Raw genomic sequence first — 27,080 nt, forward strand, 5'->3', positions numbered from 1 at the left:
GTCCCCCAGACCTGTCGACAGAAAGCTGAACAATGCTTGAAATTCAAAGATGTGTCTGATGTTTTCAAGCCAAATGGCTGTACACACAAATTTTTTTTCCCTAGAGTGCTCAAAACCAGCCTCTTTGAGTATACGGGCATGGTACCAACTTATTTGCATCTTCCTGCCTGTCAAATCTTTATTTAATGGTCATTCAGCAGGTCACCATTAAATGTTTATGTACTAATATTAAGTCTTTGGTGACACTCTAGGTGTATAGAAATTTGGGACAGTTTTTATTTTCTTTATCCTTGCGTGGCTCTGTGACTGTTGTGGTCTCATCTTGAGTGACCTCTAAACTCATGACACATATGGCACATTTTAATATTACTGCAGAACATCCAGAAACCCACATTCTGTATATTGTGGCATGAACTGAATCCTTAAAATTAAAATGAAGGAGCAATTTGGACAAACATCACCAAAGACTCCAAACCTTGTCAGTATATGGCGGCTTACATCTGTGCCAGCAACATTAGGCAGATTTGCAGAGAAGCACACATGACGCAACTATGAAATGGTGGCCAGACGCTTGGTCCACTTTATTAGTGCTGGAATTCAACAGCTTCCAAAATTAAGCAATTGCAGAAGCATTAATCACGGGCATGCATACCCATGATGCTAGAACTATCAGCTTAAGTATTTATTTTCAGAAGCACTAATGTTGGACATGCAGGCCAAAAACAAGAAGGGATGCGTAAGCTTGACAGTGCAACACATTGTGCTACACACTACGATAGCGTGGCCACTAAGCATTGTGCTGCTGTACACATGATCGCAAGCTCAATTCCTGGTCAGAACGGTCGGCATTCCCGCACCATCAGATTGAAGAAACACCCATGCAGCGAGGTTCCAGTGCATATTAAAAGTCAAAGCCAAGATGGTGAAAATTGAAAGTCATCCAATATGAAGTTCCTCATAGCCTGTCGCAGCTTTTTGTGTAAAGTCATTAAGCGTAATGCTGCTTTCAGTAATTTTCTCTTCCACTGCCATGGCACTTCTCTTCTTTCGGTGGAGATAGCACATGATGGTAATTCATCATGCTGCAGGCTGCGTATTTTTGTTACTGCTCTACGTCATGGGGTTTGGTAGCGAACAGGCCGAGCACACCAAGACAACAGGGACAACTCAGATACGACCACAGTGGCTGCCAGGAACAAACTATGTCTCTTTACTTCTCAACAAGACATAGCGCATTTAGTCGAATCTAATGCTCACTTTCTTTCCGATAAAACGGGTCCAAAAATTGCGAGCGTGTTAGAATAGAGTACGACCCTAAATCTGCATTACCATATTGCCACTGGCATTTCAAAATAGCCACCTCGTACGCGGTTCGAGCCTAGCTGCCGTAGCTTCCCCCATGTGCTGCAGTACGTGTGCTTAGGCAATGCTTCCTTCAGCTTAGGTTAGTACACTGTCCATCTTCCCGTTCTCTGCGTTTGCTCTGTCAGCATGGAAGTGGTGACTGCAAAAACATGCCGAGTTCATCACGATGCCGCAATTAAAAGTGATCACGTGCGTGGAGATGGACGGAAATCGGGCCGCATCACGGGCGTTCGGAGTTCCCGAAGCTTGCGTGTGGCACTGGCGTAAACAGGAGAGGGGTTCTACACCGGTGGCTGCTATGTACGACGCAGCCGCACGGCCACTATCTTTGAAAGCGATCTGTGACGGAGACAAGAGTCTGTGCATCTAGGCACACCGCACTGTGTTCTCATCGCTTAGTTCATGTTGAAGCGAGAGGCCGTACAAAGGTAAAATCCCTCGCTCCTGCTACCGCACTTCCTTGCTCCAGCGTTTTGATAAAGAGTTTTCGCGGTCACTGAGTGAGACGTGTTCATGTTTGCTTGTGCGCACGTGAGATTTATCGCAACTTTAGTGCATTGGGAGTAAATGTTTGTTTTTTCCAAACGAGAGAAAGTTGTATTTCTATATGAAAGAATGAGGTGCATGGTACTGTAAAGGACTTTTCTTTCTTTAGGTCATGGCAAACGGGTGCATGTTACAATCAAGAGCGTTTTTTTTTTTCTTTTGGTCACGGAAAATGGGTGCGCATTACAATTGAGGGCACGTGAGAATCCAGTAAATATGGTATGCACATAAGACGGAGGGCACCGCTTCACACCTTGCGGCAATGATGATAACAACCTCTACATACATTACGAAGCTATTCATGAGTGTCATGGATGCACACAATGTGGCATCACCTGCTGCCTTCAACCCAGAGAAATAGCACTAACCTGCTTTCATTAATCCCATAATTGATGCACATGCTGCCAACACATTGGCAGCAACCATCATGAAACCACCTGTAGCTTGAAGCTCCCATGGAGAGGCACGACTCTCTGCACTTGTTCAGCGACATGCATTGTGACATGAATGCTACAGTGCAGTTCACTTGCACATCCTCCTCTTCAACTACTTCTGATGTATTCCCATTTGACACCACTGTAAGAAAATTTAAAAAATGCAAATCAAGACACTTACCACAAGTGCAACTGCTGACAAGCTTGCTGCAATGCTTAGTTCGAACTTTAAAAGTTCCTTTTTTTCATCGAAGATACTTTGCTGCCAGTAATAACAAAAATACCTCACATTCAAGAATTAAATATTTATGAATTTTATTGTACATTCTATCCCCTAGAAAGATGCAGGGGCAAAGTTACAAATCACTGCAATTTAGACAACCAGCAAAGTTCTGGTTTATAGCTTGGCACACATTTGTCACAAATACAAAAATAGCTCTGTATGGGTTGCTTTAGCAAAAATGAGGGTTCATTTTTTTTTACACTTGCTATCGGCACAAGATTTACCTGTCCCAAATATGTAAAAAGCAGCCCTAGACTGTGGTAGCCACATGTATTCATTGTCTAATTACGCATAATAAAACTTAGCAGAAGCTAAGGAAAGAGTTAATGACACCCACACCACAAGGGTAAATGGAACTAAATGGCTGAGGACTTGAGCTCCTTTATGACATTATTTATAACTCCAGTGCGACATGTACACTTTTCAGCCACCTGAAGCTTAATTTAAGTTCATTTCATTTCATTTTCATTTTATTGCTACTCTTGCCATACAAATTATCAAAACACTGACTGAACCCATAGCCAGAGGCTAGTGTTGGGTTCAGAAACAAAAAATACACGATGGCAATGACACAGCACTTGTGTAAAATGAAAAGCCCAAAATCACGGTGAAAGACCAAAGTACAGCATAAAATGAGGAGAAAATAAAATAATATGCATTTTACAGCAGAATTAATAAAGATCTCTAATGAACAACACGGTACAACAAACACAAACAGCAAACGACTGTCACAGATCAAATAAGGCTCATAACGTATGCCCTTAATGCTTTATTTGTTTCGTGGGACTGTTTTATTTCCGGGGGTAAAGCATTCCAAACCTTGGCTCTTGAAAACTGCACCAATCTTTCACTGTAGATGTTATTATTCGGTAGCAGATTAAAGTTACTATGTGTGAGGTTTCTCGTGAGTCGAGAAGGAGAGTGAAATGGGGAGGCATTGAAAGGTTGGTTATATTTTACTATGTTGTTTACACACACCGCTATCCTTAAAGACCGCAAAAGGTCGAAAGGAAGGATATTTAATAACTGGAAAATTGGTTTACTTGGTTCAGTATACTTGCTTTGTGTTATGATTTATAATTTGTGTTAAGTTGCAAATATGCCAAAAAAAGCATAATTTACAGTTTTTGTTATACATTTGTTTAGTCTCGTGTAGCAACGCTTTAGAACAAAAAACATTCAGAACAAAAACATGCACTCTGTGGCCACATGAGATGTTGAAACTCAGTAAACCATTAATGACATCAAGCTATGCTACAATTACATTTGCCTGTGTAACAGCAACCTAGAGCCAAGGTATGAGGCATTTTGTCATTTTCTGTGTACATACACATAATAAACCACAATCCTAGTTGTGTTCACTCATAACAATAGTCAGCAATCGGCTCAAATTTCTGTCCTATTGCAATTAAAATTTGCATGCATTACAGAACCGCCCATGTCTTAGAGGTGGTAATGAAAGAGTGTAGTAAGAATGCCTTTCTTGTCCTGTGGTAAGCAACTGTCACCCATGTCCTGGGTCGCACAAGATTATAAAAGCACAGGCTACTCGCATTATGATGCGAGTAGCCTGTGCAAACAGGCAAACTTAAGAAGACTTACAGTAGCCTGTAAGCAAACAAGCAAGTTTTGAAAGTTCTCTCTCTTAAAGTATAAATGCATGTGACAGATGCTGTTCACAAGGAGAGTTCAAACAAACCAACTAATCACCGTTAACCAGTAAATCACCATTCTACAACACCAAAAACACCACTCTTGCAACGATAAGACATTTGGTAAGCCAGAAAAAGCACAAGAACGAAATACGGGTGGCGACGCCTACTTAAGTTCCCGCACCTGGGGGCTGTGACGTCTTGGATTTTGATGGCATCTTCTAGGGCCTACTAAATATATATAGCAGTACAGATTGACTACATTGTGTTCTAAAGGAACCAAATATTAAACATGGCAGGCTTCGGGAACCTTTATTCAGCCAACGCGGCCCAAATGCGAAAACATACTTTGGAATCCCTGACGTCACGCTGACGTACCGGTGCTAGGGTTTCGGCGCGAAATTCAAATACTGATACTTGGACCTTCATTTTCTCATCTAATAATCAAACAATTTTTTTGAAATGACTGCCTGCAGGATTCTCAAACAATGCTTCATTAGTCTAAACTGATTTATTGTTTCGCTTTAGTGTCCCTTTAAAGTTCTCGTGATAAAGTTGGTAAATAAATGTTAATCTAGATATTTTGGCCCTATTACGTAAGTTGCCGACACTAGAGTGACAGGAGTAAAGAGAATAAATAAAATGCAAAGCTAAATTCTGTACTCTTTCGATTTCATTAATCAAGTATTGTTGGCAAGGGGTCCAAATAACTGATGTATACCCCAATTTTGGTCGTATTAGCACCTTGTATGCACTTAGTTTTACTGCAGGAGATGTATTACGCAGTTTCCTTTTCAAAAATGACAATTTCTGTAGTGCACCCCGACAGACATTTTCAACATGCAGTTCCCAATATAAGTTACTGGTAAGTGTGATGCCTAAATATTTAACTTTGTCAGTTCTGGTGATGGTAACGTTACCTAAAGAGTAAGTAAAGTCAAGGGGCTTCTTTTTGTTGCTAAACGTAATGGAAGCTGTTTTAGAAGTCTTTATTCTTAAGCCCCACCTTGCACACCATGCATCAATGGAGTGTAAGGAATTGTTCAATTTAATTTGGTCATCTCAGTTATTTATGGCTGTGTATACAACACAGTCTGCAAATAGTTTAATCTGGATTGGTGGTTCGACACAAAGATGAATATCATTAATATATACCAAGAAAGGGAGAGGCCCGAGGACCGAGTCCTGTGGAACACCCGAGTACACATCCAAATCTTCGAAAACACTCCCATTTATAGCAACATGCTACTTTCTATCTCTTAAGTAAGATTCAATCCATGCCACTACTTTCTGTTCAATGCCGATTGCCTTTAGTTTTGTTAGTAAATCTTTATGAGGAACGACATCAAACGCTTTTGAAAAATAAAAAACAAATAGCGCCTGTTTGGCCTTTTATATTGAGTGTACCAATTAATTCATCAGTTATTTCAGCTAGTTGGGTTACAGTAGATAAACCAGATCTAAAGCCATGCTGTTGGGGATAAAGCAAGTTATTATTTTCTAAGTAAGCAATAATGGCCTTAAAGATAATGTGTTCAAATAATTTACAACAGCTACTAGTTAAAGACACGGGCCTGTAGTTGTTAATTTCAAGAGGAGAGCCGGATTTATGCACCAGAACGATTTTTGCCGAGCGCCAATCATCAGGAATTACTGCAGTGCTTAAAGATATAACGAAAATGTGATGTAAATATTTGGCCACCCATACAGCATATCTACTCAAAAAGGTAGTGGATAGTTGGTCAAGACCAGGTGATTTCTTCACATCTAGCCTATGCAAAAGGCCAAGAACACCGTCCTCAGTTATCTCTACTTCAGGCATAGGTTTACCATAAACATATGACGGTAACAGTGCATGCTAAACTGTCCGCGTGAGCAAGGATTGCGAAAAATGCATTAAATTTGTTAGAAATGACAGTCGAGTCAGCAATACTTTCACCCAAAACTTTTATCTCTGATATACACTGTTTATCCTTTGATAGATAGCGCCAGAATTTTTGGGGTTCTTTGTTCATAAATGACTGCAAAGTGACTGAAAAAAAATGTTCTTTCGCCGATCTTGTTTGCTCCCGCAGGTTAAAAATAAGGCTTGAAAGGTCATTTGTACTGCCACGTTTACGTCGTCGCTTAATTTTACATTTTAAATTAATCATTTCTTGCATGAATCATGGGTATTCCCTATTAGTGCATTTCTTTTTTAATGGGACATACTCTTGCTCACAAAAGAGAAGACTTTCTCTAAAGTATGACCACATTTTATTAAAACATCACTGATTTTCTTGAAATTAGCAAAGCCTGATTCCAAATAGTCTAAAACAGCGATATTGTCAGCGTGTGTGTAATCTGTGTGTGTAATGTGTGTGTAATGTAACGAAAGTATCTGAAGGCTTAGTAAAAGAATGTGTCCCTGCAACTGGACATGACAGAGCAAGCAGCTTATGATCAGATATGCCGTCTTCAACACTAACGGTACAACCTTGAAGTGAGCTGCTAACAAGTGCTAAATCAAGGAGTGAACATGATGATCTATTGACCCTGGTATCGTTGGAAACTAGTCGGTGTAAACAAAAGTTGAATGTAGTCGTGAGCAATGCATGAGCACTTTTAGAATCTTTGCCATCGTTAGAAAAATTAGACCAGTTTATCACCGGCAGATTAAAGTCTCCTGTTATTATAATGTTCGACTGGGAATTCGTATTATCTGCAAGGTGCATGGCTTCCAAATATTCCAGTGAAGCATTTGGGGGTCGATACACGCCCCCTAGAAGTATACTTTTGCCCAGGAATTTAAGTTTGCACCATATACTTTTATGGTTATTAATGCCATCCAATAGTGTGAACACAATATTATTTTTAATGGCGATAGCTACTCCACCACCTCGCGACTCTCTATCTTTAGTGCTGACGAGTGATTTTGACAGTTTTTAGAATTAACTACTATATGCAGCACAATAAAGGACCCAGACTATTTATTTACTTCGAACACCTCGAAAGCCCCTAATAGAGGGGTATTACATGAGGGGTGGGCTTTGGGTCAATTAACATCACAGAGCAACTATTAATCATTAACTATTACTTTATGACAATAAAAATGTTTGCTTAACTACTCTTTACGGGTTACAGCCAGGCTCAGAAAACCTAATTTCAGTTGAAGTGCTCCCTGCAGACTATACAGCTGGTGCAGACTACCTACGAAAAACATTTTATTTTAAGCCCAAATTGGCCCTTGCAGATTATACACCGGGTGTGGACTATAGTCAGGAAAAATACAGTATTGCCACAAAATCAATTAAACTAAGGGTCTTCAAGAACAATTTATCATTTAAACCAATTCACGGTTTCTCTTTAGTGTCAATTTAACTTAAACAAGTGGCAGATGAAGCATGGGATAGAGTGAACTATTTTGATTAAATGAGCACACTGTGACACAGTGACAGCGCTAGGCTTTGTATGGCAAGCATCTGCATAGCTTCTTGGATCATAAGAAAGATTATTGGGTAGGTGCTACTTAAGCAGACCTCAATAACATGTTTCTGGCAATAGATCACCATGGTCGTTATTTCTGTGCTTCAAATGTTGATCCTGAAACAGGCTGACTGCCTCCACAGTCGTTATAAGGGCAAATACAATTAACACTGTATTTATTGTAAGACTCTTTGTGCCACTAAGGCAGTTTGTTGTAAGCAGGGTTAACCGTACTACTTTTGAAATCATGATGCCAATTTAAAAAAAAAAATTTTCAAACCAATACATGCAGCCATTGTTTTGAAGAAACATCACTTACCAGCTTTCAGCTTGATATCTTTGTCATGCACAGGGCTGTACAATGCCACATGTACAGGAAATGTGTAGGACCGCCATCTCAAGGAGCGGTCAGCTTCCTCAGTAAGAAGGGCAAATAACCCATGCGTCGGGTCCGGCAGATCCTCTATGTTGGACTTATGACTTAGAGAGATGGTTTCATTTTGTCGCGGGCACATCTCTGTGAGAAAAAAAAAAAGAACATGCACATCAATAAACATACCTTCACATGTCTTATAGACTGACTACAGTTGAGTTTTATGTCATCTTTCTTAGCTACAAGTAACATTACCTAATATGGGCACTGCAGTGTTTGAGTAGCTCAGTCATTTATGGTGTTGCACACAGCACAGAATATGGGGGAGGGGGAGGCAAAGGGGCTGCAGCCCCTGGTTGTGTGGAATTCCTGTCTATAGCAGCAATATTTCTGTGGGTGTGCCTGTGTACTGAGATTTTGGCAAACATTAAAGACCATCCATTGGCTGAAACCAGTCTGGGGCACTTCACTACGGCTACCTTTAAAGCAGATGCCATAGCATTAGGGCATAAATGGTGTATTTTATAGGGCTTACTCGAATACACTTGCCTTTGGTTTCTTTGAACACAGAGTTTTCAAAAGGAATTACAAAAAATTAAAATATCTTACGATCACATGTTTTGGTACACTTGAAAAAGATTAACCTATATGTCAAATGCACTTATTAGTGCTTCTGACAATGTACATGCACTTGTTATAGAAGTGAATCGTGGCAGTACTTCCTCCCCCCCCCCATTCCTTGCAAAAACAATAAAATAATCAAGGGAAGAAGAGGTTGAAGACCTTTCTGCATGTCACTTCTGAAACAGAGTTTCAGCAGTGTAGTTAAAAAGTTTTTCTGACATATTACTTAATATGCAGGGCACATGCTTAGTGTTGTAGTCACAAGGTGTTCTTTACAGTGATTACGTTTCAATGTATTGCAATACTTCGTTTCACAAAAGCCTTCTTTGAAGGTCAGTTGCACCACTGCCATAATGGACAAGAGCACAGAAAACTGCACAAAGTGCCAATGCCCCAGCCTCAAATAACATACTAACATAATAACATACTTGCCAACCTTCAAATCTTAAAAGTACAACAGTCAAAGCCAAAAAAAAATTTAATATTTGTGAAAAATACTAAAAATTGTTTTGTTACTCAAGATATTAACTATATGTTTAAAAATTCTAGAAAATTCCTCCCCAAGGTTGTTGTGGACAGGCACTCTAGTCAATAGTCTCAGCTTTAATGATCTGCACCACAAACAAATGGAAATATTTATAAACTGATCACATCATAGCATTCAAAACTTTCGTTGCCATTACTTGAGCGGGTGGTGCTGTCTTGGGAAGGTACGAATAAATTGAAGGGGTTAGAAAAATCAGGCTGCGAAAAATCAGTCCGTGAATGTGTTTGCATTCTTTTGAAATCAGTTTTTGCCTTAAGTTGAATGCAAATGAAGAATTATAGAATTATTCTTGTTAACACAAGAATTGTAAAAGAAAGCTCCACAGTGATTTAGTATTTCATAATAAAATCGCAAAAGTTGATAGGTACGCATTTAAGTAAGGCCACATAAGTAAAGATCATAACATGAAAGCTTAAAGGGACCCTAATTGCTAACACTAAATCACTTTCGATTGGTATTCTTTTATATCATCCTTTTCATTCATTTGACAGAAAGATATTGATTATTACTGAGAAAAATGAAGGTGAAACTTCCCTTTTTTAAATTTCATGTAGAAACCTCAGTGCCAGTATGTCAGTGTAATGTCACAGATCTGTGTATTTTCTCGTATTAGGTGTGTTTTGGCTTGGGAAAAAGGGCTCGAAGCTTGCTAAATTGAGCCTTTTCTTTCTTTAGGCTACAATGTACTCTTTTACCAATAAATTAACTAGACCTGAGCAGGCGCTGTTCAAATCCATGATGTCGCAGCGGTATGGTGCAGGAACTTCAGGGTAGCATCACTACCGGTCTTTTATTTTTACGTATTTACTATTTCATCAAGTACCCCCCCCCCCCCATCATGGTAAGAGTGGCCATTTCGTTATTGTGCAAGCATAATTTGCTAATACAGCTTGACCTAATATTCCTCTTCAGTGTTCCTTTACATCTTTGGTTCACAAAGCTTTGACAAAACATTTGGCATATGTATGTGTACTATCACTGCTCATGTTTTTGCTGAACCGCATATTTATAAGTTTTTGTTATGTGTGTGTAATGAAAGCTTTTTAATCGTTCTTTTTTTCTGAGAGAGCTGTTTTTTCACATGCTGGACAAAATTGGTTGTTACAGTTTTGCTGTTACAAAAAAGTCTGCAACAAAAAATTTGGCTTCTGATTCAACAGCAGTTGACAAGCATGCTTATTACACAATAAACAAAACTTTCAAAAAAGCAAATATTCTGCACAAAATATGTTTACAATTTTAAAAGCATTGCAGTTTAAGCAATGGTCGTTTTCTTTCTCTATTTCAAAAAAAAAACATTTCAAATTACTTTGCTGTGTTTGTTAGATTCACTTCCCTAATGGTATTCATGACACTAAAAATGAGCCAATGGCACTGGAAATGATGGCATAAAAGAAGTAAAGGACTTATACCAGTGCTTCCGAAACTCTGCTACCCTACAACATCTTAATTTCAAACCCCTCATTCCTCCACCCCCTTTTTTTTCATATTTTGACAATACACGCAATAACATTTTTGCTGAAGTTACACTTGTATGTTAATATGACTGGAGTAAATCCACTGGACTAGAGATGACTGAAAAAATTGATTCCAGCAGGAACGAGTGTTGCAAATTGTTGTACACAGTCCCCCAAACTAAAGATGTAGTGTTTGTGCTGCTGCAGTTAGTTTCAGCTTAATTAGGTTAGGTTAGGTTTGTTATAAAATAAGTGCACACATGTTCCTATCCACTGCCAGTGACTATGGTCAATGGAAATAAAAAGAAACGTGCATATATGTGTGTGCAGACAGCTGTCAACTCTGCTCTTCCTCCATAGCTTCTGTGAAATGGTCTTCGTGCTTGTTTTTGGAATTCTCAAACTGCTTTGCTATGCACCCTCCCCCCTCCCCCCAGTCCTGTTGAGTCTGCCACAACACCAAGTGAGACACACAGTTTAGGAAGCACTTCCTTAAAACATTGAATTGCATGCATATTGAAAGATTGAATGCATACTAAAAAGTGTTTGACTGACGTATACTTGATATAGATTATACTGAGTGTAGAAGCTGTAGAAGATAACAAAAACCACATATGTATGTGGAGCATATTGAACTCACCTACACAAGAGCAGCATTCAGTGTAGAGATAGTCAAGGCAGTAGAAACAGTCTCTGCTGCAGGTGACGTTCAGTTTGTCACACTTGCATGATTGTGTCAACATGCACTTGCTCACTATGGATGCACAAATGGCTTCATTGCAGGCCAGGCTCAGGCTCAAGGCACACGCCACGGCCACTGCCAAAGGCAGCAGCACCTGCTTCAACATTTTGCTCTGCAATGCACAAAAGGTGGGCTGTAGCTGCAGTTACAAACCAAATGAAGTCGGCACAATAAGTAATTATGTGTACTGCTACACTGGAAAACATTGCAGCACATAAGATGACACAAGAGGCATCAAAGGAGGTTATCCTGCACTGTGCCAAGGTGGCTCAAAACATCAAAGGCCAAAGGCTCCATGATGTGACAGACAAGAAAGACAGTGCAGGAAAAAAAAAATGAAGTGGACTTCATCAGAAGCACAGAACCAGCAGACATCTGTTTCACTTTTGTTGACCTGTTACTCGTGCCTTCTTGCAGGTGGAGGCAACACCATAAATCGGGTGAGAGGAAATGTAGGGGTAATACTTGTTACAATGCATATGTTTTTTTGCAGTGCCTCACTTAGAAGTGGCGTACCAGTGTTTTCATTGTTTCAGTGCTCTTATATTATGCAATACAATATTTTTCATGCATCATAAAAGAACCAAGAATCCCAGCAATTAGCACTGTAACACCTAACAAAGTCATTAATACTTGTATTCATCCAATGCCCACATGAGTTTCATAGAAGGAAAAACATGATAAACCTGTATTTCTTTGTGGTCTAGGTCTGCAGCATGGAGTTGAGCAGTGTAGTTGTAAGTAGCCACCACCAGTACAGAGTGAACCCCTTCATTCCCAACTACATGCTTTGGCTATGAGCAAATTCAGCTTAATTGTGGCTTTCATTCTGTAGAAACTTCAATCTGCTTAAGTGTGGACAAGGCAGCCTGGCCACAACATTTTAACCAGCACATATGGTTCAGTGAATGTCCCTCTGAGTGTTCAATGGTTCAAAACCACTCTAAGTGAGCAACAAGTTTCAAACAAGGCCCTGCTGCAGAGTTCCTGCAGCATTGCTTGAGAAGCTCAGGACAGTGAGGAGCAATATCACTTAAATCTCTAAGGCTTTGCAGCAAGATTCTAAGGGGCCCCAGTATGTGACACAACAGGTCTGTTTTCACATCACAGTGGCTTCAAGACTTTTGATGGTTGTAATTCAGTGAGAGCACAATTTCAAAGCAATAATTTTTATCTTTACCTCGCACTAAATTAAGGAAGAACACAAGCCCTTTCATAAGTGGTCAGTGAGATCACTGGTAAATGAGCAAAGGTAAAGGTGATATCTTAAGTAAACAAGCAGAGGTAAACACTGTCTTATGATAGTCCAACTACATGATTTCCATATACACAAGCACCTGCTAATCATGTGGTATTTTCTTAAGACCAAGTGTGCACAGATACAGCCATATATGGCCATACAATATGATCAAAAAGGTGTGTTCACAAGTAGTGCAGTTTTTTACATTGCTGTTTTCAACATGAAATGATGTGTTCTGCATGATGCACACACAGTACTGACACATCTTATTAAGATTAAATTTGCAATCAATCGCTGTGCTTTGACTCATACAGCATGGGTCAGCACATATAGGTGCTAATAGGCATTATATAAACCTTGATACTAAAAATACCCTTTGGAAGAAAACCTTAGACATTATTATTTCCATTCATTAAATATTTTTATGGAGGATGCTCAGTGTTTTTATCAATAAATGTCATGTCCGTTTTGTGTTTTCCACTTACACATGTTCTGTAATATACTTGATTGTGTACACTGCCTATAGTATGACAGAAACACTAAAGAAATGTGTTCTTGCTCAAGCCTTTGTTTATTGGAGGTAGCACAGAATTTCGGTAACAGAAATTTGCTTTTATTTGATGGCACACAGAGCTAGTCATGAGTTTTGCGATTGTCAAGACGACAGCATGCATGGCTGAAATGCTATATGCAATCAAGAAAATTTTAGATGCAGTGTTCGTCAGCAGGAATTTCAATTCAAAGGCATTAAACAGCAGCTTCTGTCAGACAAAATTAACGAAATCGAAACACGGAATTAAACGGTTAATACCGATTACTTTCAGCTCCCGTTGGACACACGAAAGTTAGTACAGGTCCGCGGTGGCTTCGCAACGTTCAAACTGTATCCTTCATTAGCTCCATGCAAAACGAAAAGCCGGGCAGTGGTCGCACGGCCATCGTATGTTTACTACCGGTAACCTATATATGACGGCGCGCGAAACCGAACAAAACACGGCCTTCGAGCGCGCTGGCACGAGTGCACGAAAGATTGCGGCGCCTGCGTGCGCTCGGCCATGCGCGCTCGGCGAAGTCCGCCAACTCTGGCCCGAGCCACGTTGCCGCAGGAAGCCGCCTAATTTAAAAGGCCGGCTAGACGGCGCGGCGGCGGTAGCAGTTTATTGGGCGGCCGAGGGCGGCACGTGGTGTCGGCGCCCGGGCCCCGGCTTACCTGGCAGCTAGTCGGCCGGGGGGGGCCGAGCGCGGCGGGCGCACGCTGGCTCGGGCGTCATGGTCTCGGCGGCGCGCAGGCAGTTATCAGGCGACGCAACTTGAGAGAGGGGCGCAAAATGGAAAGTTGAGCGTCCAGTGGTTGGACGGAGCCAAGTGGGCCGCGGCCAGCCGCGTGCCTCGGCCGACGGGGGAGAGCAGCAGCCGAAGGCGCGACTCCCCCTTGCGTGCGGACGAGTCCAAAGAAGAAAGCCCCAGGCAGTGCAGGTGCAGGATTCCTGCGCTCCCGCCCCTTCGCCCCCCTCCCTGCACTCGGTGGCTTCCCACAGGGGTGGTCGTTCCCAATGTCCCCAGAAAGAGCCGACGCAGGAATGCGCCCAAAGAGGCACAAAAGCAAAGCGGCACAGGTGTTGATTTCAAGGCAAATGGTGGTCCATCTCGCCCACATTCCGGCCCAACGAAAGCTCGAACAATTAGTCGCGTGCGTCTCGCGGGACCACTTCCGGCGCACTCAGGTAGGTCTCTGTCAGCACGCCAGACACAGGCGCGCTCCCAATTAGATTCGCCCCCCCCTCCCCCTTTAGTAGATAACGGCCTCTTCAGCGGCGTCAAGTGGCACGCATTCGGCTCGCACGTCCTTCACACTCCAGCGCAAACGCGCAGTACCGCATTGTTGTTTTTTGTGAACCCCCGTTCGCGCGCGCAGTACCGGACTACGCTCGGCGCGGACTTCCTCTCGAGGAAAAAAAAAAAAAAACACGAACTCCAAAAAGCCATGATGTGCTTTTGAGGTCCAACGACAATGATCGCGCAAGGGTGAGGGAGGTGACGGTTCCATGGTTGTTTTTTCTCTTTCTCTCTCTTTCTACCTCTCCCGCCGGAAAGCAAGGAGGGGTGGCGCAGTTTATCGGTTATTTGCCAGGTCCGATTGGAAAGGGTCTCATTTTGCGCCGTGACCCTTGGCTGGCATAATATGGAGGCGCAACTGCGCGAACCGGTGTTGAACGGTTATGCCAGTTTACTTGCATTCAGTGTATTGTTGTTCTCGGCATCGTTTTACCACATCTACGGTGGCCTGCTGTGAAGCACTCTGGCTTGTGTTGCAGCATTCTTACCAGCTGCTTGTGTAATCTGGTTCAATGCGCCTAAACATAACTACTAACTTTTTTTTAAATTACTCCCCCGTACCTGGCTTAAGGTTGAACCCTTCCACTCTTGCATGCACGCCTCTGATAAGCTTCGACCGCTAAATATCTACTTGCTTCCTAAAGCTGCGACATGAGGACTTCGTTGCTACTATCGTCATCGGTCTATATCGTCTCGGCTCACTGCGTAACCTCGTGGACTTTTGCTAACAGATGAGTATGGTCCACAGAACACGTAGCTTCCTTTCACCTCCGTTAGTACATATATCCTACAACTCGCAGAAACTGCCATAACCCTAGAACTACCGTCCGCATCCTGGCTGGATGAAACTGCTAAGCAATGATATTCGACCTAACATTTCTTTGTACTACCGCTGTCCGCATCAACATTTGTACTATACGTTCGTTAGCGGTAATTCGTTTAACTACCACAGCGTAGTACTTGTCGTAGTGCCACATGGAGCCGCAGTTCCCGAAAGTAACCATTACGTTGTTTATAATAGTTAACTTATCGATTTAGACGAAAAACCACATCTACCACCTGCTCGAACGTGCATTGTTCCGGTATTGTCGAAATCATCTCACATTCGCGATGTATATTACACTTTCATAGCAGGGATTGTACGCATATATATATGATCGCAAACCACTCGTCTTTTGCATTTGTCGTTCTTCATATATTCTTTGTCACGCAGACTTACAGCGGGGCCACAAAATTCCATGTCACGAACTATACGTTTTTTTTTAATTATTTATTATATATTTTTTAGACTATACAGAATTTTTTTAAAACCGCATGTGCCAGATAACTGTAGTCCTCGAGCTGGATTACTCGAAGCTGCGGACAATACTTGTACGAGAAATCTAGATTTATAATCGAGTAGTTATAACGAAACATTACTGTTAATCTTTAACTAATTGCATTACGGCACCTATTGCAATTTACGAATTGTAGCCGTTGAGTTAGCAAGGCACATCCACTTCGAACGAATTCTGAAGTTGGCAAGGGTTTCGAGATATGCGCCATCAAAGTTGCGGTAAATATGCACTGTTTTTTCCACTTTTTTTAACAAAACGCCGTTTTGCGCATTGAAGCACAAAAGTAACTGCAACGCTGAAGTATTTCGTCGCACTGGAAACTGGTGTCATTGTCAAAATTCCTTCCAAGTGATACACCGTGCAAAATCACCGACTACAAGTAGTAAATTACAATATGTGCCGTAATGTAAATTAAGAACATTATTTGTGATTTCTAATTACTCGATTATGTTTTTCGATTTATCGACAAGTAATGTCCGCTTCTTGAGTAATCCAGCCCTAAGATTAGAATTGTGCTTTCTGCCATTGACGATTTTGAAAAATTCTCTATTGTCTAAAAATATAATAAACACCCGTTATAGTCCCGGCAGGAGTTTGTTGAACAGAGTGGCAAAGGCAGTGCATTTGGCTGCGAGCAAAGTGTGCGTGTGTGATGACAGACGGTGCGCATACTCAAATGCTCAGTGTCACACACTGAAATAGGGCAACTTGCACGCTTTTCAAGACGAAAATAACCGTCGCATTCGCCAGTGAACCTCTTAATTTAAATCGGACTAGAACGGCTGTCGCCACTGTCCCATCTGCAAGGGTCGAAGTTGTCAGTCGCTTTCCACCGAAGAGAATCCTTACTGGGTGATTTCAACCTGCAAGAAGCGTTTACTATCTCCACTACATATCCCAAACTGTACAAACGTGTAAGCTATTCTGCATTTTCTAAATATCTGGAGCGTCAACAGTGCCACAGGCAGTTGATTTCACTTTGGGGCATTTAATATTTTGAATGTACCGTGCTCAGCGATTCAAACGCGATTATCTGACCGCATGACTGCCGGCGCCTTTTGCGCCACCGGTGAGATGTGGGCGATCGCTTGGGGAAGGGGGGGGGGGGGGGGGGGGGGGCAGGTGCAGTTCCAAATTCGCTTTCATCGTATACCACAAATGTACCAAGTCGGCGTCCCTAATGCCCACCGATGGTGCAAAAAGCGCCAGCAGACATGTACTCCGAGTAAATTAATCGCTGAGCACTGTACATATAGCACAACGAGGGTCCGTTTTGCCAGACGCAGCGGAGACGCGCTTTGAGCACTCCTGGCGACAGAGGCGAAACGAGACGTCGCCGTGTCCACATGCCTTCGTGGGGCCTTTGTGCTCACGCACATTGCGTAGTGTGACGATGAAGGCGGAACACACACTCGATTCGCTGCCGTTCATGTATTGGCAAGGTGCCCGCATATTTGGTGATGCTACATGGTTCGTCGGTTATGCGCATGGGTAACGCTTGGGCATCGCGTATGAATCATCGGGCAGCGAGTGTAGCATTAGAAGAGGGAGCAGATACACAATCAGGCTCGTTCGTATAGTTGTGACAGGCGCGGCGGAATATTCTAGACGAGCCACGCGAAGTTGTCACTTCACTATATGTCTACTTACGCGAGCCTTCACCATTAACAGTTATCCCAATAGAAAAGGCATAAAGAGAGAAAGGGAGTCACGTCTGGAAAGGGTGGCCTTGGGGGTTCATTTGGCATCCCATTTGAGAGAGAACTCGTAAATTTTTTTTAACTTGCGCAATTACATATTAAGAAAGACAGCCCCCCTCCCCCCCCCCCCCCCCCCCCCCGGAAATAAAAATGCGCGCTGAAGTCGGCCGATCTTGACCAAGGCGGCCCCGTTTGGAAGGCCCACTTTTGATTGGCTGTCAAGAGAATCCAGTTTCGTAACGGCCTGATTAGCGTCCCTGTTTCAGTTCTTGCATAGTTGCCAAATCATCATGACGCGGAAAGAAGAAAGCAATAACGTGAAGAATGGTTAGACAAAGAATTGAATTTGTAAACGTGTATACGTGTGTAGAGTTGTTCACGTCATGAAAACTGCCCCTTTTCAGTTGACCATTTCCAACTGTTTACAAGAATTTTCCAAAACCGGCTGGTCCCACTAGCAATTCTGCTAGTTATAGGCCTATGCAACAAAGTCAGACTTACGGGCCAGTTAGGAGCGGACGACAAAAACTACTATTTTCTTTATCGTCAGCGCACCAATCATGTGATTTTTTACAATTTGATTAAGCGAATTAGTATTTGTTAGTATACGCGTATGGAATGCTTAATACGTTCTCGCGGTAATCGGGACACCCCTTATGGAGCTGTGCAATTACGCATCTTGGGATTTTTCTTTCTTTTTCTTTTTTTTTTTTTTGCCCTAGCGCCTCTGGGAAACCAAGGATGTTCCCCGATATATTGCGGTTTCTTTAAATATTAAAGCCTCATGGTTCGGTCAATAGCAATACATTTGCCGGCAGCGGATGTACACAACTACAAAGTATTTAAAACTACGAGTGTTCATGCAACGCCGAAACATTAGGATGAAAGCAGCTGAACGATTCTCAAGGTTGGACAAATCTAAACACAGATCAGCGATGGGAGAGAATGATTTATGCTTAAAATGACACCTCAATCAAGTAGTTTCGAGAAAGTGTGATTAGACGTTGCACATTACAGATTGCAGTCATTTTCCTCTTCCGTTAGGAAAAGTGTCGAGTACCTAAGCAGGGAAGGTTGCGGTCGCCCCCAACGCCTTTGAATCTGCCCATGACACGCGATTAATACAAAGTAATTGCTTGGAAGTTTGAAAAACATCGAAAAATTTGCATTCACGTGCAAGCACGGTTTCGATGCAGGAATAATGTCCTGTTATTAGCTCAGTATTACCGCCCAAACTTGCGGAACGCTTTTGAGCTTCTCATCATGACCCTGAGCTGTGCCGAAGTTTTTTGATGGACCCTCTCTGCACAAGCCCCTTTGTCGTAGTGAATGCACGCACTGCCCTTACTACCAGCCCAATGAGGGAGAGCAAAAAAAAAAAAAAAAAATCGGCGATTAATCAGTGGCTTGTGCTTTAGCAACGTTTACGTAGACGGCCAAAGCCAGTAATTTTATTTTACATATATCTTTGTGTCTGAACCCCCCACTCGCAGCCGAGGTGCTCCGACTGCGAAAACACATCTCGCGGTGTGGCTCGGAGAAGCCGGTAGACGGCATACCGTCGCCATTGCCCTTCGACCTAGCGAGCTCGTCACTGCGCGGGTGAAGAACTACACGCACCCTCGGCTGCGCAGAGCACCACATGGCGCGGCAGCACGCGCTAAAGGCATTCCTGTCATTCTGCCGCCCGAACATCGTTTTTACGACGCGCGCGTCGCGCATTCCAGCGGGCCGTCATCGAGGCTCGGCGGCCGTTTTCGCTGGAGTATGCGGAGCCACGGCGTGCGCGCTCGTGACGCTGCAGCGGCGCTCGCTGCCGTCTCTTCCCTCACGGACGGCCGCACGAGGAGATGGACACGCCGCCGCTGTCGCCGCCACCAGAACTCGCCCCGCCGCGCCCGAATGACATTGCGCGGATATATCGCGCATTTCCGGCGAGGACACCAACTAGTTCGCGTCCTCTCCTCCTCGTATGTCGTGGCCGCCGCGGAGGCAAGGGCGCGCAAAACGGCACGCGCTGGCCTCGTTCGCGCATCTTGCTTCCTCCGCCCGCGTCACCGCTCGCCGGAGGTCCGCTGAGCGATCTTCCTGGCGCCACGCAAGCACGGCGCACCGCTGTAGAACTTTCTCCGAAGAACGGACCGTTTGAACTACGACGGATCGCGACCTATAGCGACGCGCGCGAGAGCTCAAGGTGACTGTCCGCTTTCAAGTGTCCTACCTACACTCGGTTTAACCTTCTCTCTCTCAATTACCGGCACTGTCAGGGGGTCGGCCAACCTAATACAGAAGGGAACAAAATTAACGTATGTTGACTGTTTCGTTTCGGTTCCATGGCGAAGAAGGTAAGCTTTGTGGAGCTAGAAAAAGTAAGAAAGGCAGTAACCTTTGTTGTCACACGGCCGGAGGTGGGGAACAATCCGGCCCCGTAACCAGCACGTGCTATCATCAGCGCTTCTCTTCATCCGGTTTGTAGATCCCGAAACGAAATTTTGGCTTACCGCCCGTCAGATCGGATCATGACTGCAAAAAGACGGTAAACCGGGAGCTTACGTTTTCACTAAAATAGTGCGCACTTGCTCGTTTGCGTGGTTGAAATGTCGCACAGTCGTGCCGCTAGCTGTGTGTTCTTTCCCATATTATTTGACTTTCTACTATACAGGGTGTCCCACGTAACTTGAGCCAAACACTAAAGATAGGCAAATGCCACGTAGATGGACAGAGCCAATGTTGTTTGCCGTCACTTGAAGATATGCAGATTTTTTTCGTTACACCTAATTAGATAATTAGTCTTAATTGATTAATTAACTTCTCGAATATAATTAGATGAAAAGTGTCAATGCGAAAATTGTAGGCAACATAACAACTCTTCGTACAGCTTTCTGTTGCTCGATAACCCGCCGTGGTTGCTGCGACCTCGTGGCTAGGCACGAGGTCGCAGGATCGAATACCGGCCACGGCGGCCTCATTTCGATGGGGGCACACGTGTACTTAGATTTAGGTGCACGTTAAGGAACCCCAGGTGGTCCAAATTTCCGGAGGCCCCCACTACGGCGTGCCTCATAATCAAATCGTGGTTTTGGCACGTAAAAACCCAATAATTTTTGTTGTTGTTGTCGCTCAATACATGCTACATAAAAGTGTTTTCCCGAGCGTGAAATAAGCCCGCAAATAGTCGCAAAATTGCCGCGCGACTGGCCGCTAGAGGCCCTTTGCGTGTATTCGCGGGCTTCTTCCACGCTCGGAAAATCACTGTAATGTAGCACGTATCGAGCAACAGAAACCTGTATCGGAAGTTTTTCATGTCGCTCTACAATTTTTTAATTGACACTTTTCATCTAATTATAATATTTAAGAAGCTTCTTAATTAATGAATACTAATTATTAAATTAGGCGGAATGAAAAATAAGAATCTGAGTATCTTCAAGCGACGGCAAACAACATTACCTTGGTTCTGTCCAGCTACGCGGCATTTTAATATTTTTAATGAATGGCTCAAGTTAAGTGGGACACTCTGTATACACGAAGCGCTTCGAATGCCGCTTCTTAATCGTGCGCAACGAACTAACACTCGCTTTGTCACGGACATCGCGACAGGCGACATTGCCGCTGATCTGATTTCAGGTAGTAAGGCTGCTACAATTATCCAATACATCGAGCCGACATTTCGCATCAAAATAATTTTGCGTCTACAAGGTATCGACCGAAGTGTATCGGTTCACACTGTCCCCACCCCATGCATTCCTATATGTTTTCCTACAGAGATGATGAGGGGTCTGGACAGGAAATGAATCGACGGCTTGCTGGAAAGCAGCGTAAACAAGACGATCGAAAAAAAAAAAAAGCTCACGCAACAGCGCGTAGTGTGACATGCGAGTGTTTGTGTCCTTTCTTTTCTTTAAGCGTAGCGGAAGAAAGCGGAGATGACGTCAGCTCTGCGGTTCACTGACGGGCTGACTACCTTCGTTCCATTTTCTTTGAACGAGTAGTATAATGAAGAGGCGGTTAATGGAACGTACTCAAGCAATCATGTGTAGATTTTAGAGGCATTGCAGCGAAGATGTCGTACGGTGCACGTCGTACATTGCAATCAACGCTCAAAGTCCCTTCTAGCAAAAGTTCCATGTGGCCTCATTTTTCGACAGTGAACGAGAACCAGACTCGCGGCGCAAGACATTGCGCTCAGGTCAGTAGTGTATGACGCGCTTCATCTGGTGAGTTTTCTCTCGTGCAATTACCTCACAAGGTTAAAAAACCACTTTGCGCGTGACCTCTGCTGTTTCAGGGCAGTGCTTTCGGTGCTATACCCACTTTCACGCTTGGCGTTCAACGCCGTGGAATCTGTGCAAGAAGTTCGGTAATCAAAATGTACCGCTCTTCGCGTTTCGTGGTCGCACTGTTCGCGCGTGAGGCTGCTGCGACGGGTCGGAAATGAAAAACCCGAAAAAAAAAAAAACGAAAAGTAAGATGATCTAATACGACGCCATATAACACAGTTTTCTTATTTTTAAGGATTAAAAGTATTTACATTTATTACTATTTGCAGGTAATTGCAAATAGAATCGGGAACACATTAGACTCCTGTCAACCAAAGGACCAGGCAGGATTCCGTAAAGGCTACTGAACAATAGACCATATTCACACTATCAATCAGGCGATAGAGAAATGTGCGGAATATAACCAACCCTTATATATAGCTTTCATTGATTACGAGAAAGCGTTTGATTCAGTCGAAACCTCAGCAGTCATGGAGGCATTATGGAATCAGGCTGTAGACGAACCGTATGTAAAAATACTGAAAGCTATGTATAGCTGCCCCACAGCCACCGTAGTCCTCCATAAAGAAAGCAACAAAATCCCAATAAAGAAAGGGGTCAGGCAGAGAGATACGATCTCTCCAATGCTATTGACAGCGTGTTTACAGGTGGTATTCAGAGACCTGGATTGGGAAGAATTGGGGATAAGAGTTAATGGAGAATACCTTAGTAACTTGCGATTCGCTGATGATATTGTCTTGCTTACTAACTCAGGGGACCAACTGCAATGCATGCTCACTGACCTGGACAGGTAAAGCAGAAGGGTGGGTCTAAAAATTAATCTGCAGAAAACTAAAGTAATGTTTAATAGTCTCGGAAGAGAACAGCAGTTTACAATAGGTAGCGAGGCACTGGAAGTGGTAGGGGAATACATCTACTTAGGGCAGGTAGTGACCGCGGATCCGGATCATGAGACTGAAATAAATCAGGAGAATAAGAATGGGCTGGGGTGCGTTTGGCAGGCATTCTCAGATCATGAACAGCAGGTTGCCATTATCCCTCAAGAGAAAAGTGTATAACAGCTGTGTCTTACCAGTACTTACGTACGGGGCAGAAAGCTGGAGGCTTACGAAAAGGGTTCTACTTAAATTGAGGACGACGCAACGAGCTATAGAAAGAAGAATGGTGGGTGTAACGTTAAGGGATAAGAATAGAGCAGATTGGGTGAGGGAACAAACGCGAGTTAATGACATCTTAGTTCAAATCAAGAAAAAGAAATTGGCATGGGCAGGACATGTAATGAGGAGGGAAGATAACCGATATGGTCATTAAGGGTTACGGACTGGATTCCAAGGGAAGGGAAGCGTAGCAGGGGGCGGCAGCAAGTTAGGTGGGCGGATGAGATTAAGAAGTTTGCAGGGACAACACGGCCACAATTAGTACATGACCGGAGTAGTTGGAGAAGTATGGGAGAGCCCTTTGCCCTGCAGTGGGCGTAACCAGGCTGATGATGATGATAAGAAGCCAACAAACAAAGGCACCAAGGACAACATAGGGGAAATTATACCTGCTAAATGAATTAAAGAAATGATGAATTCATGGAAATGAAAGTGAATGAAAAAACATATTGCCGAAGGTGGGGAACGATCCCACGCCTTCGCAAGACGTGGGATGGTCACCCCCCCCCCCCCCCCCCCTCTGCGGCAATAAGTTTTTGTAATGTGATGAACGAGAAGAAAGGGAACCGAAGGGCCCTATTTGTATAAGTAATTTCCCCTATGTTGTCCTTGGCGTCTTTGTTGGCTTCTCATGATATAATTAATAAAAACAGGGCCACTCGGTTCCCTTCCTTCTCGTTCATCACATTACGAGGGTCTCGAATCCGGCAACACTGGTGTCTTCAGGTAGCGTGGGTGGTTTTATTGACCAGATGCCGCCACCTAAATAGATCACGTACTCGTGACGCTTGCGGCAGAAAGGATGTTCCACATCCGCCGCGAAGGTTTGCGAGTGGTGGCGCTGGCTATGTGTAAGCCCACGGTTCTAGTAGCAAAACATAACTACCCCAGAAAGTGGATGCAAAAACAGCGCCGCGGTAGCTCAGTTTGTAAGAGCATCACACGCGTAATGCGAAGACGAGGGTTGGTATCCAACATGCGGCGATTTTTGCTTTTCCATCCACTTTCGTTTCCATCAATCTATCATTTCCTTAATTCAGTAAGTAGGTACAAGTAATTTCCATGTCTTGTCCTTTGTGGTTGGCTTCTTATGATTAATAAACGTCGGGCTCCTTTCTTCTCGTGCAACTGATCACGACGGTCTGTTGCGGGACGGGATCTCGAAGAGGCGCGACATAATGCGAACGCATTTCTCTCGATCGCATTTGCCGCTAGATCGCCACTGATCTTTATTAAAATTCGTTTAAGTAAATATTCAGTCAGCACTTACGGAGAATGTTTACGGAGAATGAGGATATATAGTTCATTTATGACCTTGTTAAATTATATTTTCATTATTACTGCCTGAAGGACGGAATCTTATAATAAAACTCTTGAAAATCTCGCGTCACTAAGGCTGCTATAATGCTGTGAATTCCACCCTCAACGACGGTGTTTGTCAACGCGAAATACCCATTTAGTTGGGTGTAAGGGTGAGCGTTACAGACATAAAAACACCCTTATCGTTGTAAAATGGTTTCCAGGGGGATACTTAGCCTACTGACCTTTGGGCTCGGGGCGTCCATCGACAGGTGCGTGCAGTAATGAAAATTACGAACATTGCGAACAGGCAGACATACCTCATATGCGCGAGCCAATTAATCCTAATTTCTGAAAGGGGTGCAGCTGCTCAACGAGCCAGTTAAACAGAAAATTGTCACTAAATCTTGCATATCCTTCCTGTGTTTTTCTTTTTTCCAGAGAAAATGTACAATGTCTTGGTATTCGCTGTATGCTTGGAACAATGCAGTGGTGAACTTATTTTCACGGTGCGCCTACTCTGTTGCATGGATACAGAGTGTCACTTTTTAAACATTAACAGGATTTGTAATCTGCCATTTAGTCTTTTGGCAGAGTAGTCATGCAGCAGGCTTACGTTTTGCACTACAAGCTGTGATGTTTTGCTTGCAACGGGCCCTTTTACATGTGTCTACGGCATAGAGGTCTGTCAGCAGTCTCTCTCTCTCTCTCTCTCTCTCTCTCTCTCTCTCTCTCTCTCTCTCTCTCTCTCTCTCTCTCTCTCTCTCTCTCTCTCTCTCTCTCTCTCTCTCATTTTCCCTCACAATTTCTTCTCTTTTTTTCAGCAACCGTTAGCGTTTAGAGAAAGCTAGTCATACAGCAGTCATTCTTCCGTGAAAAGCTTGTTTGTAAATGGGCCCTAAGGTTGTTGATAGGCTATTCGTGCAGTTTTTGACAATTTGTTATCTTGTGTTTAAAACTGATCCTGTGTCCCCGATAGTCACCTGTCTGTTGCACCAGTCAGTACAGGCGTCTTACCTAATTGACCGAAATAAATATTCCTGCTGTAAATATATGCTTCTACGTTTGACAACTCCATTTGTTACTTGAAATTTATTATTCGTATTCGAAGAAAAAAAGTGACATTCGCTCACCTCTACTTTTTATGCACTGAAGCAGAATAGTAAATGGAACGCCATGTAGTTCGTCGCAAACATTGGAAACGCATATCTCGAAAGTGGTGTCATCCTCAGAATTCGTTCCAAGTGCATAAGCCTCGTGAAGTCACCAGCTGCAATCCGTAAATTGCAATATGTACTGCAAGGTAATTACTTTAGAAGTTAATTAGCGAAAGTTTATTAATTGGTCGATTATTCATTCCTATTTATCGTGCAAATAATGTCCGCCTCTTCGAGTAATCCAGCTCAAGTTAAATTGTGGTGCATGCCATAAGTGATTAAAACAGGCAGCCGTATGTACAACGATAGACAACCGCATATATGAACGAGAGCATTTCATTCTCAACTATGACAACCTGCGCATCTGAAATAAGCAGTGTGACTGCATATCTCGTTCATACTAAGAGTTGTGTTCAATAGAAGAGAGAGAGATTAAAAAAGAAAAACTTTTTGACTCCTAGTCCGAGTCATCGGTTGTTCTAAAGCTAATTGATACTTGGCACTATCATTTTCTCATCCTTTTTGTGCCAGAGTAGCAAGCGATATGAATTTTGGTCAGCAGTTTCTAGTTTCTAATTTAAAATTTTTATTGGCGCTGCAAGATCCTCCAGCCAATGGTTAGGCTAGGATTAGCGCAGTTCGCGCTTTCTTTTTCCCGGTCTGCGAAGTGTACGCCGGTTTGATAAGTGCACTTTGCATTCTTTAGAAAGCCACCGACATTGTTCGCAACGAACGTAAATGTACAGAAAGTTCATCGCTTTTCAACGTCACTGATTTCCTTGAAAAAAAAAGAAAAGGTTAATTTTACACAGGCTTTGTTTTTTTTAGAACTGCAAAAATGCCACTGAACTTCGCGAATTCGTAAAATGAAGGCTGGAATGCTCAGGCATGTATGAAAAAAAAAGTTAGCTCTCACGAGAAGCACATTTTTCCACCGCATGTTTATTCTGGAAGATGGCGTTCCCCAAGATCGTTTCTCATCTCCACGGCTTGCGCAGGCACCGCGAGACGCCGCGTGCAAGCGCGATGCAACTAACCTCTAATCGCCTGCCTGTCACTCGATACGTGCCATATTATACCACGCGACGTCATTGTCCGCATCGTTGGTAAGTGCGGTTCGCGAGCAGTGTGTGTACAGCCTGCACAGCCACGTAAACTCGCAAACGGTCAAGTCCTGCACAATCGCGGGCGTCCTTAACGCAACCGCGAAGACAACCAGCGGCGCGGGTGAGACTTCGGGTACAGTCGCGATCGTGCCTAACTAAAACTGTCACAATAAAACATGGCGATTTTGGTAGAATGGTCAAGCTAGCGCGTAATAAAGCTAGCACGCGGTCTGCAGAGTCACCGGAAAGCGTTCCATCGACCTGCAAACAAGAAAGAAGGAAAGGAAGAAAACAAAAAAAGGCGCTCTTTCGTATGACGACGGCTGTACATACAGCGCACGCTTCGATCACGTGAGCAACGCGTCGTATTTACGGGTGCGATCGCAACGGCGCACGCGACCCAAAGCCGATTTCTGTCGTCGTTAGTGTTCTTCGCTTTGAACGAACGTTTTGCAGCTCGGCGCATGCAACGTGGGCGCCGAC

General features: G+C 43.4%; 1 protein-coding gene across 2 annotated transcripts in view; it reads right to left on the reverse strand.

Annotated features, from left to right (window-relative positions):
• The window catches only part of LOC142564414 (twisted gastrulation protein homolog 1-A-like), a 53,649-nt gene that overhangs the window by 2,657 nt on the left and 23,912 nt on the right, over nt 1-27,080 (reverse strand). The window contains exons 1-4 of one of the 2 annotated variants that reach the window (XM_075675417.1): nt 13,939-14,189; nt 11,387-11,600; nt 8,065-8,262; nt 2,280-2,487 (exon numbers count right to left, since the gene is read on the reverse strand). In XM_075675417.1, the coding sequence (XP_075531532.1) occupies nt 2,280-2,487; nt 8,065-8,262; nt 11,387-11,594 (614 nt within the window). In that variant the 5' untranslated portion in view covers nt 11,595-11,600; nt 13,939-14,189. Of the gene's footprint in view, nt 1-2,279; nt 2,488-8,064; nt 8,263-11,386; nt 11,601-13,938; nt 14,190-27,080 lie in introns of those variants that run through there. The other variant, XM_075675410.1, reaches the window with a different exon arrangement.

Source organism: Dermacentor variabilis, chromosome 1 (genome assembly GCF_050947875.1).
Source record: "Dermacentor variabilis isolate Ectoservices chromosome 1, ASM5094787v1, whole genome shotgun sequence".
Taxonomy (NCBI): Eukaryota; Metazoa; Arthropoda; class Arachnida; order Ixodida; family Ixodidae; genus Dermacentor; species Dermacentor variabilis.